Source organism: Lontra canadensis, unplaced genomic scaffold (genome assembly GCF_010015895.1).
Source record: "Lontra canadensis isolate GAN:19392208 unplaced genomic scaffold, GSC_riverotter_1.0 scaffold38, whole genome shotgun sequence".
Taxonomy (NCBI): domain Eukaryota; kingdom Metazoa; phylum Chordata; class Mammalia; order Carnivora; family Mustelidae; genus Lontra; species Lontra canadensis.
The window spans coordinates 16,945,465-16,959,432 of NW_022631032.1; the positions used below are offsets into that span (position 1 = coordinate 16,945,465).

General features: G+C 38.1%; 1 protein-coding gene across 1 annotated transcript in view; it reads right to left on the reverse strand.

The window, feature by feature from the left end:
- LOC116874762 (collagen alpha-6(VI) chain) overlaps positions 1–13,968 on the reverse strand; it is a 144,835-nt gene that overhangs the window by 1,552 nt on the left and 129,315 nt on the right. The window contains exons 35-36 of the mRNA XM_032869723.1: positions 11,366–12,037; positions 8,428–8,521 (exon numbers count right to left, since the gene is read on the reverse strand). Coding sequence (XP_032725614.1) covers positions 8,428–8,521; positions 11,366–12,037 — 766 coding nt within the window. The remainder of the gene's footprint in view (positions 1–8,427; positions 8,522–11,365; positions 12,038–13,968) is intronic.

The following is a 13,968-nucleotide window of genomic DNA, read 5'->3' on the forward strand; positions in this document are numbered from 1 at the left end:
TGGTAGGCACATAAAGAGTCTGTCAACTGTAAAGGACAGCTGGGGTCAGACTCTGGAAGGCCAGAATGCCAGACTGACAGGTCAAGGAAATCATAGAAGTCAAGTACTGACAGGAAGTCCTAACCTTATCCAATAAAACTGTGCTGTTGTAAATGTCCTATAATTCACTGGCTAGTATGGCAGTCACTAGCCACATATACCTATTGAGCACTTGAAATATGGTTAGTGTGACTGAGGAACTGAATTTATAATTTCATTTAATTGAAAGCTAGTGGTTACCATATTAGCGCAGGAAGGGAGCCATTTCAGACAACCTTATTTTACAGGGAGGTGGTAGAAAGACCTTTAGGCCCATAAACGTTCTTCTATTCCAGCTGCACTACTTACTGGCTGAGAGCAGCTCTGAGCAAACCACTTAACTAGAGTGATTCTTGTGTCTTCAGGTGTAAAATGGTAATAATCTATGTTGTGAGCAACATTCGAAATCCCCTAGGCTGATTACCACGGTGCTCTGTTGGTTACAGATGAGGAAACTGACTGCACATAGAGGCGAATATCAGGGACAGAAGTGAGACTATAACCCAACATTCTGATACTAAGAGCTTGGTGTTACTTACATTGAACTTGGTTTTTATCTGGGACACTATGAAAAACTATCAAGATATTTATTTATTAAAATATTTTATTTATTGTGGCACCTGGGTGGCTCAGTCAATTAAGCATATGCCTTTGGCTCAGGTCATGATCCCAAGGTCCTGGGATCAAGCCCCATATCAAGTTCCCCACTTGGTGGGGAGTCTGCTTCTCCTTCTGCCCCTTTCCCCCCACTTGTGTTCTCTCTCAAATAAAAAATTAAAATCTTAAAAAAAAAGTTTATTTAATTGAGAGAGAGCACGTGAGAAAGCATGGTGGGGGGAAGGCAGAGGGAGAAGCAGACTTCCTGCTGAGCAGGCCCAAGGCAGCCACTTAACTGACTGAGCCACCCAGCTGCCCCAACTATCAAGATATTTAGAATAAGAAAGTGAAATGAAAAAAAAGTCATGATGTTAGGAACACCTGGGTATGGGTACAGAACCATAGGAAAGGAGATGCCCTGGGGCAGGCTGGATAATTAAGAAGGTATGAGGACCTTGGCATATAAGCTCTTTGTAAATATTTTTAGAATGAATGTGTGAGAGCCTGGTTACATAAGAAGAGGTTTACCAATACTGATAAACCTCAAACATTTGCTGAATCCTGGTCAAGGGAAGAGTGGAGAGAACTCCAAAACATAGACATCAGAAAAGCAGAGCCAGTATTTACTACGATCCATTTCTTCATATTTGAATTTTTCTGCTTTCATGAGCTTTAAACCTGATCTCTTATGAAAACAAAGATATTTAGAAAACAAGTAAGGGAAAGATAAAGAATTTAAAGTTAGTTCATGTCTTTCACGTACACATGACATACATGCATGCATATGTGCACACACGCACACTCCACATAGTCCTCTTGCCTCTATATTGAAAGCTAGAAGCAAAGGAGACATCAAATCAACAAAGAACCATGCCATTATATACTACATGTCTGGGCTTCTGAAATTCTAATCCTAAAGTATATCTCCATTCACTTCCATCAGTGCTATCTGGAATATACCAAGTTGATCAACAGACTTCTCCCAGTTACCAAGAAAGCTAATTTCAGTGCAAATACAATTTCTCATACCTTCTCCCATTTTTGCTCTTCTATTTTCTTATTTCCAGAACTAAATATTAGGACCTCAAATTCTCCAGAGCCGTAATTGTTTATATGTGCAGAACATGGCTTCACCAATCATGGAGAATGTATGCTTTTGAATCTCTATCACACCATTTTCATGTCTTGGGTTCCCCTCCCCCAACCTCCCTCTTTCTATTGGATCCTTTTTATGATAAGTTGTTATCTTTGTTATCTTCCTCCCTCTCTTTGTTAAGAAAAAGCTGTTAAACTGGTAAATATGACATTGCTATCTTTTCCCCCCAAATAATTTGATTCTCAAAAGGTTTGAACATGATAAATATTATATCTCTGGACTTTTTTCACTAGTATACACAGGAGCTTGTATTTGATTAGCATCAGGTAAGAATCATTTGATTACCCTGTTTGGGAACCATATAGAATTCCTATTTTTCCTTTTATCCCATATTGTTGAAATACTTCTTTACTGATTGGTAACTCCAATAATAGGCAGTCAAGATAAAGAAACAGGAATGAAATACAGCCAATCATTTTGCATCCTGTACCCAACTCTAGTAAAGCTTGTGTAAAGTCTGGCGGCTAGACAAAATGAGGTGGGTGGGACTCTGTAGATTTCAGTTCTCTGTGATGACAGATCCCTCCATCTATGCAGATAATCAGGAGTCAACTCTGCTGCATTTACTAGTTGACTGGATGCACTGGAGTAAAAAATGCAGACAAGACTGCCTCTATTTTGGGAATCCTTTTTAATATGCATCTTGTGTGTCTAGAAAACATACTTTGGAAGGTAGAATTACAACAGATGTATTATTCATATGACATTGGTGACTCTGTCCATTTTTTACAATTTGATTGTTCTGGCTCTGGTCTGTCAGTGCTTTCAAGTCTGGCACAACAGCTTCCTTCACTGGATGAAGCAATAAGCAGGGGCTTTCTGTCTTTTATTGTCTCTGAGCAGATCTAAGCACTTACAAAGAGGCTGCCTTACAGTCTCACCCTTACTGGCCATCTGTCTCCTTGATTGCTTGTGTTCAGTTCCTTTCTTTTCCATCTGGTAAGAACCAGCTTCTACCTGTATTTCTCAAAATCTCACAGTGGAATCATCTAATTCTTATGCAAGTCATTCTGAGACTTGGCAAGTCATCTTTATGGCCAGGCATCTTGCCTAACAGGCATTCTCAGCTCCCTCAATTATGTGCTCAATTCTGCCTCACTTCTCTTGAAAGGCTCAGGCAGGGAGTTTGAGAAGCATCTGTGTGGCTTGTTACTTTTTATTACGGTCTTTGGTTACTTAGAGAAGGCCTGCAGTGTCCTAGGCTGTCTCCATCAAGAAGTTCAGCCACAGCGGTATGGATTTCATGTCTCAATTCCTGATGTCCCAGCCATTTCCTGTCATTTCCCTGTTTCAGATACATAGGAGAAGCTGAGCCTCGAGGATAGCTGGGCAATGTGAAGAAGGGGAGGAAACATCCTGTCGAATAGTACCATGAATCCCCTCTGTTCATGTTGATCTTTGAACAAAATGCATGGTAGGAATAGTTTCCAAAAATGGGTTTTAATTTTTATAGGCTGGCTTCAGTGTCTGCCTTTGGCGATTATGGCCAGCTACATATTATGTGGAGCCTAGTGCAAATGCAGATGGGAAGCTCCTTTCCTTGCTGCCAGACACCTGCAGCAGGGGGAGCCCTGCTCTTTGTGGACCGACCGCACAGGCCTGCTTTAGGCCTGAATTCAGGCAGCATTTGCTGCTGGACAGTTCCCTGCTTCCCAGCAAGGTAAGCATATTTGAAGCAGAGGCTTCTCAGAGCTTCTGGAGTTGGGGCATCTGGATTGAGAGTGCCTCTCTGGCCCCGATCACAACACAGAAATTCAGACACTGCAGACTAAAAGTAGGCACACACTATTCAAGGCATTTGCCTAAGTGTGATTCCCAGGGGCTAGTACACATTTGATTTCACTCAGATGTGGGGCCCACGTGTGTGTGGCAGTACAGTATGATTTTTCCACTGAGACACTCGCCTAACTACAATCATTTCTAATTAAAAAAAAAAAAGTAATGTTCATACAAAAAATATATGTATATTATTAAGTTTTAAGAGAACTTTTACCTTTATTGATACTCTTAAAATATCTTAATTAAAAAATATTAAGTTCTACTCTGATTCCTTTCTTTGGGTATATATATTTTTTCTTCTATAACATCTCAAGAGCAATGTTTAGCTTATTACCTTTTAGAGTTTTAAATTTTCCCTAACATAAGAATTAAGACTATAAACTTTCCTAAGTTATGACTTCTGACATGTCCCACAAATTCTGACATAACATCTTGATTATTATACAGTTCTAAGTGTTTTAAAGTTTTCATTATATTTCTTTACCTTATTTAGAAATGTGATTTTAATTAAAAAATGTATGGACTCTAAAAACCTTTTTATTAATTTCTAACTTAATCGAATTCCAATCAGTTTGGATTGTATGACACTAGTTCTTAGAGCTGTGTTGATACCTACTTGATAAGTTAAAAATGGCACCATGAACACCTGGTAAACTCTCCATCTTGATTCAACTAGCTGTTAATGTTACCTGTGTTCTTCAGAAGAATGTCTTGTTGCTCTATGCATGGTTCTAAATGAACCTATTAAATCAAGTTTGTTACTTATGATGAAATTTTTAATGTCTTTACTCATTTTTGTTTGCTTGACCATTCAGTGTTCAAACTGGTGTACTGAAGGGCACCTGGGTGGCTCAGTGGGTTAAGCTGCTGCCTTCGGCTCAGATCATGATCTCAGGGTCCTGGGATCGAACCCCGCATAGGGCTTTCTGCTCAGCAGGGAGCCTGCTACCCTTCCTCTCTCACTGACTGCCTCTCTGCCTACTTGTGATCTCTGTCGAATAAATAAAATCTTAAAAAAAAAAACTGGTGTACTGAAATCTCCTACTCTAATGATAGTTCAGTGGCAATTTCTCCTTGTAGTTTTTTAATCTCCACTTTGTGTATTTTAAGATTTTGTTACCCTCTTAGAAATCTGGAATTGTTAAATCTTCTTCATGAATTGAACACTTTGTCACCACGCAGTGGCTTTTTATCCCTATAATACCGTTTCATTAAAGAGAATATTTTATTTGATACTAATATGTTATATTCTAGTTTTGTTTTTCTGGCTACGGTAGGTTTATATATATCATTTTCTGCATATAGCAATATAAAATTTCCAGATTTTTAAAAAATTTACCTGATATTTTCCATACAATTTTTCTTCCAACTTTTCCTTGTCCTTATTTTGTGGCCGTGTCTCTATAATTGAAAGCAAGTTATAGCTGGATTTTATTTTGTTTCTTAAGTCTATCCATCTCTGTAACTGACATGTTTAGTTTGTGTTTATGACAACCCCTAATATATTTCAGTGGATTTGATTCTGCTGTTTTAATTTCATGCTTTCTATTTGTCCTCCCCCACCTTTTCTCACCCTTTTATTTTGTATTTATTTTTTTTAGATTTTACTTTTTATTTGACACAGAGAGAGAGAGAGAGATCACAAGTAGGCAGAGAGAGAGGGGGAAGCAGGCTTCCCACTGAGCAGAGAGCCTGATGTGGGGCTCGATCCCAGGACCCTGAGATCATGACCTGAGCCGAAGGCAGAGGCTTAAACCTCTGAGCCACCTGGGTGCCACTTTCTCACCCTTAAAAAAATATATATTTATGTTGTTTTTATTCCGTTTTCCTGCACTACTTTTTTGGTAGTTAGCTACTTTCCATATTTCTTTTTCACAGGCGCCGTCATAATTTCTAATGGATTTTTAAGAGAGTCTAAATTTTTCATTAGCCTGCCAGCCCAAATATTTCAAGTTCCTAGAACCCTTAACTCCATTTACCTCTACATGACATGTCTTATTATTGTTCCATTTTTCAGTACCACCTTTTTTACCTTACAGGCTCAACTTCATTTTTTTAAATAAAAGATTATTTTATTGTCCAATATATTTTCTCAAGTTTAAATAATATTTGTTAATATGTATTGTCTTAGTACAACTGTTTTTTTCTGTTAAACCACTAGGTCATTTATTTTTCTTTCGTACCTTTGTTAACCAAAAAAATGGCTTTTTTGTAACCCTACAAATTAGATATTATTATTACTTAAAAATCTAGCATTTAGATTTTCCTAAATATTGTCAAATTTTGATGATTTATTAGTGTTCCATCTCAGCTTTTCCTTCCATAGTCATTTTTATTTTTCTTGAACTGTGTACTTCAGAAGTTCCTTTAGTAAAGGTCTTTGTGGTGAACGGTTGTTTTTTGTTTAACCTAATTATCTTTGTTATACCATTATTTTTTAAAGTCGGTTTAAGTTGATAAAAATATTCTTCCATTACTTTAAAAGTTCTTAACAGTTTTGTGGCTTCCACTATTGCTACTGATAATCCAGCTGCCAGCCTAATTGTAGTTTCTTTGTAGATAATCTCTCTTTCAGGCTGCTTTTTCCTTTGGCTTGGTTTCTGCATTCTCCTATGCCATGTCCAACTTGCTTTCTTTTTATTTATCCTGCCTCTTGTACCTTGTCTTTTCTTCATCTCTTAATTCATATCTTTCATAAATTCTTGAAAATGATCATCTCTTCATGTATTTGAATATTATCTCATTTATTATTTGTTTTGTCTGATTTCAAGAATTCTAATTTGATATAGATCTTTCCATTCTGTTCTGTCTCTAAACTTCTTACATGTATCTTCTCTGCATTCTGAGTGATTTTTTCAGCTTTATTTTCCAGTTCATTATGTTTCTCTTTAGATGTGTCTATTATTCTGTTTAATTCATCCACTGAGATTTATTTTTTAATTCACAGAATACTTTAAGAACAAAACTATGAATAAATAAATACCTGTACACTTTTCACCTATCTGGTTCTCCAAATGTTACCATCTTGTTCCTCTGTGTGTGTATATTCACATATATGCATACACACATCCATATAAGCATATATACTCATATATGCATGTACACACACACACAAAACCCCATCCTATTTTCTTTTAGGAAAACCATCTGAAAATAGGCTGCAGACATTATACATGTTACTTTTAAATACTTCAATATACCTAACCTATCTTAAGAACAAAAACATTCTCTCATATGAGTATATTATTACTACACATAAGGACAGCCACATGGAGCAATAATAGCATTTGACATATTATTCACACTCAGATTTCCCCAGTTGTCCACTAGATGTCATTTATCATAAGCTTTCTTTCTGACCTAGGATACAGTCAAAGTTCACTCTATTACATTTGATGGTTATGTCTCCTTAGTCTCTCCCACTTTAGAATAGTACCCAACAACCTCTTGCTGCTCATGGCATTGAAACCTCGGACTAGTCAGCTATTCTGAAGAAAACTCCACATTCTAGAATGGGCTAATGGTTTCCTCATTATGAGATGTGGGTCAAACATTCCCTGCAAGAATCTCACATAGCTGATGTATCTCCCTCTGCACCACTGCAGGAAGCACATAATGTCGAATCTTGGTCACAGTGGGAACTGCCAGATCTTACCATGTACATGAACATTTCCTTTCTTTGTAATTAATAAGTTAGTATTATGTGAATGATCTGGGAGACTGTGAAATAGTCTGTTCCCAAACAACCTGTCACCCAGTGGTTTTAGCATTCCTTCATTCTTGCCTAACTCCATTATTACAGTGGAGATTACAAATTGGTGATTTTTTTAAAAAAATATTTATTTATACACATTTAATGCATATTTATTAATATGTTCATTTAATATTATTTATAGTAATATTGATTAATATATTAATAAATATACATATTTAATACATATACATATTTAATTTTTTTAAAGATTTATTCATACATAAATCATATGCTCTCAGAGAGCGCACATGAGCAGGAGGGGCAGAGGGAGAGGGAGAGAGATTCCCAAGCAGACTCTGCTGAGCACAGAACCCGAGGCAGAGCGCGATCTCATGACTTGGAGATCATGACCTGAGCCAAAACCAAAAGCTGGGCACTTAACCAACTGCATCACCCAGGTGCCCCACAAATTGGTGATTTTTTTAATTCTACCGTTTTCTTCTATATTTATTGGGTAGCATACTTATATAAAAAAAGAGCTTTTACTACCCTCCTCCCTTTTTGGATCTCTATATAGACTTATGGATTTTAAAAATTCATTCTGTTGTAATCCATTAACATTATTCTTTCTGATATGAAACTGTCCAAAATCAGACCAGTGAGAATCTTTTCAAGATAGCCCCTTTGTCCATTTGACAAGACACTGCTAGTTTTTGGCTACTTTCTTGCTTTCTGGCATAATAAATATTTGAGAGTCGTATTGTACTTCCCAGCTATAGTCTAGAATTTAGCTTTTTCCTCTCCAAGAAACCCTGGTTCCTTTGAGTGGGGAATTATATTTAGAAACCACTATCCAGTCATTATCCCTGTTGTCACTGAAGTGTCCCATTGGTTGTTTAATTTCCACATTTAGAGTTTCTACTTTTAAAAATCTCTGGTTATTTTTCAGATCAACCTGGTCATTTTTTATTATCTCTTATGCCCTCAAATTATATTTTAATATTATATAGCAATAGATTTTGTCCAAATAGGATGGAAGAGGAAGGAGACAGAGAAGAGGAGGAGGAAGAAATTACAGAGAATGAGGAGAAGAAAGATTCAAGTTCTTTCAAGCTGAAAATACCTTCGCCACTGCTGTGGGGGTGGCTTCAGGTCTGTAGAGCTGAGTCTGCTGCACTTCATTTTGAAGTTTAAGGGTGGATATTTGTGGATTGCATCTAGGAAGAGAAGTCTGTGATGAGTCTCTTATTCATGGCTATTAACATTACAGCAATCTGCTCTGTGTGCCAAGTATCACTTCACTGTTTTCGATATTAATCAAAGGAAGATAGCAACTAAGCTGGCCATATAAGAGATGAAAGCAAGTTTCTCAGGGGAGTCTCTAAAAAGGGGTTTAGAAAATACATCTCTGCTGAATTTATAGGCAATGCATTCAACTTACTTTTCAATAAGATGCCTTTAGCTGCTAAAGTTGGTCAACGTTAGAGGAGATATTATGAGCTAGTCCTAAAAGTCTGGTCTCTAATTGACATGAACTATTCAGAATAGCTATTTTTTAATTTGCTCTTTCGCAATATCAAAATGCAAAGGGAAAGGGATATTCCCTTTATGGTTTCTGTATCATTAACCGCAGTAACAATAGTGCCATCTTGGGTTTAATTCATTAGTGGCTCACTTCATTTGGAAGTATATTAATTTTTTATAATAATAAAGCATGCCTCTTCCCACACAATTTAGACACTTAAAAGCCATTTTTGATGGGAAACTTTTAAAAATATTTATTTCCTTGAAGCATTAAACTGAATAGACTTGGTAAACGCAATTAAATCTCGTCCTTGGTGCTCAAGGGTCATTAAGTAGCAAGTTCATCCTGGGCTGTGATACAGCATTGTCTCTAAAGCTGCTGTTGCAGTCTGGACTACGTGATTCTAGACTGAATGGCCCAAGACTGTGATGTTGTGCATTTTACTTTTTATCTGTCCTAGTTCTAAGCATCAGGTTGTCTGTCAGTTTTGTTTCTCTCAGAAAATGTGTTATTTCTGAAGCGGACTGTGCTCGATGGCCGCCTTGATCATAGCGTGGTGTTAAATAAGAGAGAGGGAGCTGCACTAGAATCCCCAAGAGGGCAGTGATGGTGTCTGTTTGGTCACTCCTTGATACCGCCACACCTTGGGGCACCTGGGTAGCTCCGTTGGTTAAGCATCTGACTTAATTTGGCTCAGGTCATGATCTCAGGGTCCTGAGAATGGGCCCTGTGTTGGACCCTGTGCTCAGCACAGATTTGCTTGAGATTCTTTCCCCTCCTTTCTCTCCCCTTTGCTCCTCCCCCACAGCTCATGTTCTCTAAAATGAATTTTTTTTTTTTTAAAGATAGCTCCACACCCAAACTGTGAGTGGTTAGTGTAGGTACCTGATACATATGTGTTGCTGTTGAATGAACATGAGACTGTGGGTTTGCTATAGGATTATGTTAAAGCCTTTTTCAACTTCTACTTTTACAGCTATATTTCAAAGACGGAAGATTTCTAGATACATAAGTTCTAGAAAAGTAGTGTATAATTGTGTCACAGTTACGGTTTTCTGAAAGCACTGTATATATCTCTCACCTAGCCCAAGTAATTCTTAAGGCATCTCTTTCCTTCCCTGGGTAGTAGTGGAGTGTCATTTTTAACTAACCATACAGTTTGACTAATTACCATGAAACACCATGAAGAATTTCCGGGGACTGAGGAAAGAACTTCCATCTTAAATGTTTTTTTAATTCTTTTTTTTTTTTTTTTGCCTCATAAAGAGTGTTTCTTTACAAGTTTCTCAGTCTTTCAGTGTGTTCTTTTGTTTTACCCTTACAAATACCTTGTAATTACTTTTTTCAGAATGATTCCTGCCCCCCCCCCCTTTTTTGCCTTTTTACGAACTCCTCTTTCTGATATCTATTCAAAAACACTCCACATAAATTTCATTCTAGGAGCTTGTGGCTCCAGTGTTTCTCAAACTATAATGTGCATATGAATCACCTGGCAATTTGATAAAAAGCAGATTCTAATTCAGAATGTCTGGAGTAGGGCCTGAAATTCTGCATTTTCCACAAGCTCCCAGATAATGCTGATGATGTAGGTCCTAGACTCACATTTGGAGAAGCACAGGACTAGGGGACATGACATTAGTACCATCAGCAATTTCCCACCTCACCTATAGTGACTCATCCGTCTTTGCAAACTTAGCTGGTCTCACTTTGTAATGTCAGTGACCAGTTTGAGGCATGATCAGAATCTCCTCAAGGTACACGGGGTGTTCTTTAGCCTGTATATTCACTTTTATCTGGACTCTAAGGGCTCATTGACCATGAAAATGTTTAGAAATCTGACAACTTTAGAACCTCCAGAGTCACAGTAGGACATTTTTTTTTTTTTACCCATTCCACTGCATACAAAGTGAATTGCATACTTTCAAGGCAAAATTATTTCAAGAAATACAGCCCATGTTTCTTTTTTATGAGCACGTTACACTAATTGCTGGTATGATAAAAAGTCATTAACAAGGCTGAGAAAGTTTTGCAAGGATGTATCTTTCATTCTGACATGTAAAATTGTATCTCCTATACCTGAAACTCTGCCTTTGGAACTTGTAAAAAACCAAAGCGAGAACTGTTGAATTTTTCTTTGGCTTTCTCTTTTGGTGTGTTAACTGATGAAGCTTACCTTTGAAGGGTAGTGTGTTAATGTTACATGGCAAGGATTTCTACTTTATAGCTAAGGTCCAGGCTGTGACTCCCCCCCCCCCCCCCCCATATTTCTCTATGCAGACAGATGTGTGAGCAGCTGCTTGTTATGATTGCTTCTCCATAGGAACCAGAGGCATAAAAAAGATGAGCCAGAAAATTAAATGCTAGAAACTAGAGGTTTCCTCCCTCCACCATCCATCATTACACATTTTCCTTTATGACCCTGCAGTGCCCTTGAAGACAGAGATTTCCAAGAATCCATTGTCAGTTCATCAACCCTTCTCCTGGGAATACCAAATATACTCCTAATGTGTAAGAAAGAACAGATTTTATGACTTACGCCTGATTGAGTTTACGAAAGATTTCACAAACTTCACACTGTATCTGTGGTCAGGTTTATGAATTCGGCCAAGCTGGACCAAGTGGTGATCCAAAGGGTAGCTGGCTAGATCTTCCAGTTCCTTGTCATTCCAAGCCAGGCCAAGGGAAAACACAAATAGGGCATAACCTTGACATTTGGCTCTCAAGGATTCTTTCTTTAAGGTTTCCCTGTCCAAGTGACTGGTTTCCCCCGCAGATATCACAAATATGACTTTGTTTCTTCTCATATTGGGTGCATTTAAAAAAATATTGTCCAGGGTCCACTGTAAGGCATGACCGATGAAAGCATCTCCATTTAGTTGTTGAACTGATTCTTCCAGGTGTCTCTTCATGAGGCGTTTGCTATTGTAGGTGGTAAGGTTGAACTCAGTTCTAACAGGACTCTTCTGAGTGTTGGGTAGGAAGTTGGGGGGAGCATGGCTTAAGAGGGCTACCCGGTCTCCAGTGACAGAGGTCTCAGGCTCTGGGGTGATCTCAAAGTGATCTAAGAGTGCTCCCAAAAAGTGTCTTATGTCTTCAAATTCAGCACTTCCCACATGCCGGGAGCTGTCCAGAAGAAAAGCAGCATCCATGTAAAACTCTGCAGGGGGTGGTTTGGCTTGATCGCAAAAAGGGTCCGGCTTGCATACATCTACAAACCAAAAGTCGCATAGGGTTATTAGTAAAACAGACTGGAGAAAAGATAGCATCTCAAATATTTTAACATTTGGAAACTGCATAGTTTTTGATATTAAAAGAATTATTAAATGACTTTGATATTAACAATGAAAGATTCATAATTTGCATCTGTATTTAAAATGTACAGATTTTACACCCAGCTGGCATCTTGAATTCCATTCACTAAGGCATCTGACTTTTAAAATTAGGCTGCTTTCCACAGATGTTTAATCTTGGCTGTATTTTAAATTTATAAAGATTGAAGTGGACAGTTTATCTCATTTAAGAGTATACCTTTTCATGACATAAAAGCTGATGATCTTTCTAGATAGACAAGACAGGTAAAGCAACAGTCCTTATCATTATGCTCAGAATCTTCTACTATGAAATGTAGTATGCTTTTAAAAAGTGGGAAAAAAGCAATGAATTCTTATAATTCCTTTTAAATAAAGGTTTGTAACTCAATGTCCACCCGGGTGTGGACACTAAGGATAAAGCTATAGCTCATGTTTGTATCTTCAGTGTGTTTATTAGTTGAAAGCTTAATACGTGTTTGTTAAATACATGAATATAAATATTGCATATTAATAGCCTTTCATTAAATATAGGGTCATTTAAATAAATATGCATGTCTCATTTAGCAAAAGAATGTGTTGTAATAAAACAAAAAGTGAATTCCACTGAATCTGACCACAATGAATATTCAGAGGAATAAAAAAATTGGAAATGGAAGGATCTTAGAGGTCACCTAATCTAATTTTACAGAAGAGACTAATGGTAAGAGGTAAAATTATTCTGTCAAACAATATGCAAGTGTTTCTAGAAGTTTCTATATGGTGTGAGGTCAGGGTTTATTGTGAGAGACAGGGCCATGTGATGGTGTGGCAGTGGGAGGCCCCTTGGCCTAAGAGCCAGGATGCCTGGGCTCTGGTCTTAGCCAAGTCACCACTAGGCCTCAATTCTGCACAGTTAGGTTGGGGGGTCAGATTCACCCAGAGAACCCTCCCAAGGCCAACCTCTGCAATCTTGAGGTTTGTAGTAATAGTTAATGGTTAAGGCTGAGAATGCCTCTTTAAGACCTAAAGAAAAGTGAAATGGAATGACAAACATGTGGACAGCTGGCACTTAGATATGTGCCTGGGGCAGGAATAAAAGCAGTCAGATGAAAGGTTAAAAACCAGAATGCAGATCCCTGGGGATATAGCAAACTTTCTAACTTTAGTCTTGCTCATGGTCTCCATAAAGATGTGGCTTTGCACAAGTTATGTTTCCCTTACTGAAATTTGGTACAATTTTACGACCATGTTTAATGGTCGAATGACAGAAAGTCACTTGTGTGCTAGACAGTTTCTAAAATCAGAGAAAGCAGGCTTCCCATTTGCTCAATTTTGTGGGATTTTTTAATTGCAAGAAACGATAGCCAAAATATCTTCCCTTATATGCCTCAGAGACAAAACAAGGATTTAAGCCAAGAAATGGGGCCAAAATCTATCCCCAGTCACACATGTACAACTTCTGACTGTAACATACCAGCACAGAAGTATAACTGATGTGTCTGAAAGCTGTGCTGAGGCTGAGGTGGGAAGCCTCCCTCACAGCACAGCCAGCCACTGCGTTGAGTAAGAGGACCAATGCCTACCCAGCCCTGTGCCACAGACAGGGACAGAGGAAGGGAGAGAGGAAGGTGGGAGGGAGAAGGGAGAAGGGGAAAGGGAAGGGAGGAGAGAGACTAGTGAGTACTGGGCAACAGAGGAAGAGACAGAATAGAGGGGTGTCTGAAGCAATTCCACTTCTAAGAGTTACTGCCTCCCTGTGAGGTCACTTACATGGGAAGCACTAGCATCTCATTGACACACATGGAGAAGGAGAGGAATCAACCATTTTCTTCAAGACCAAATACCAAGT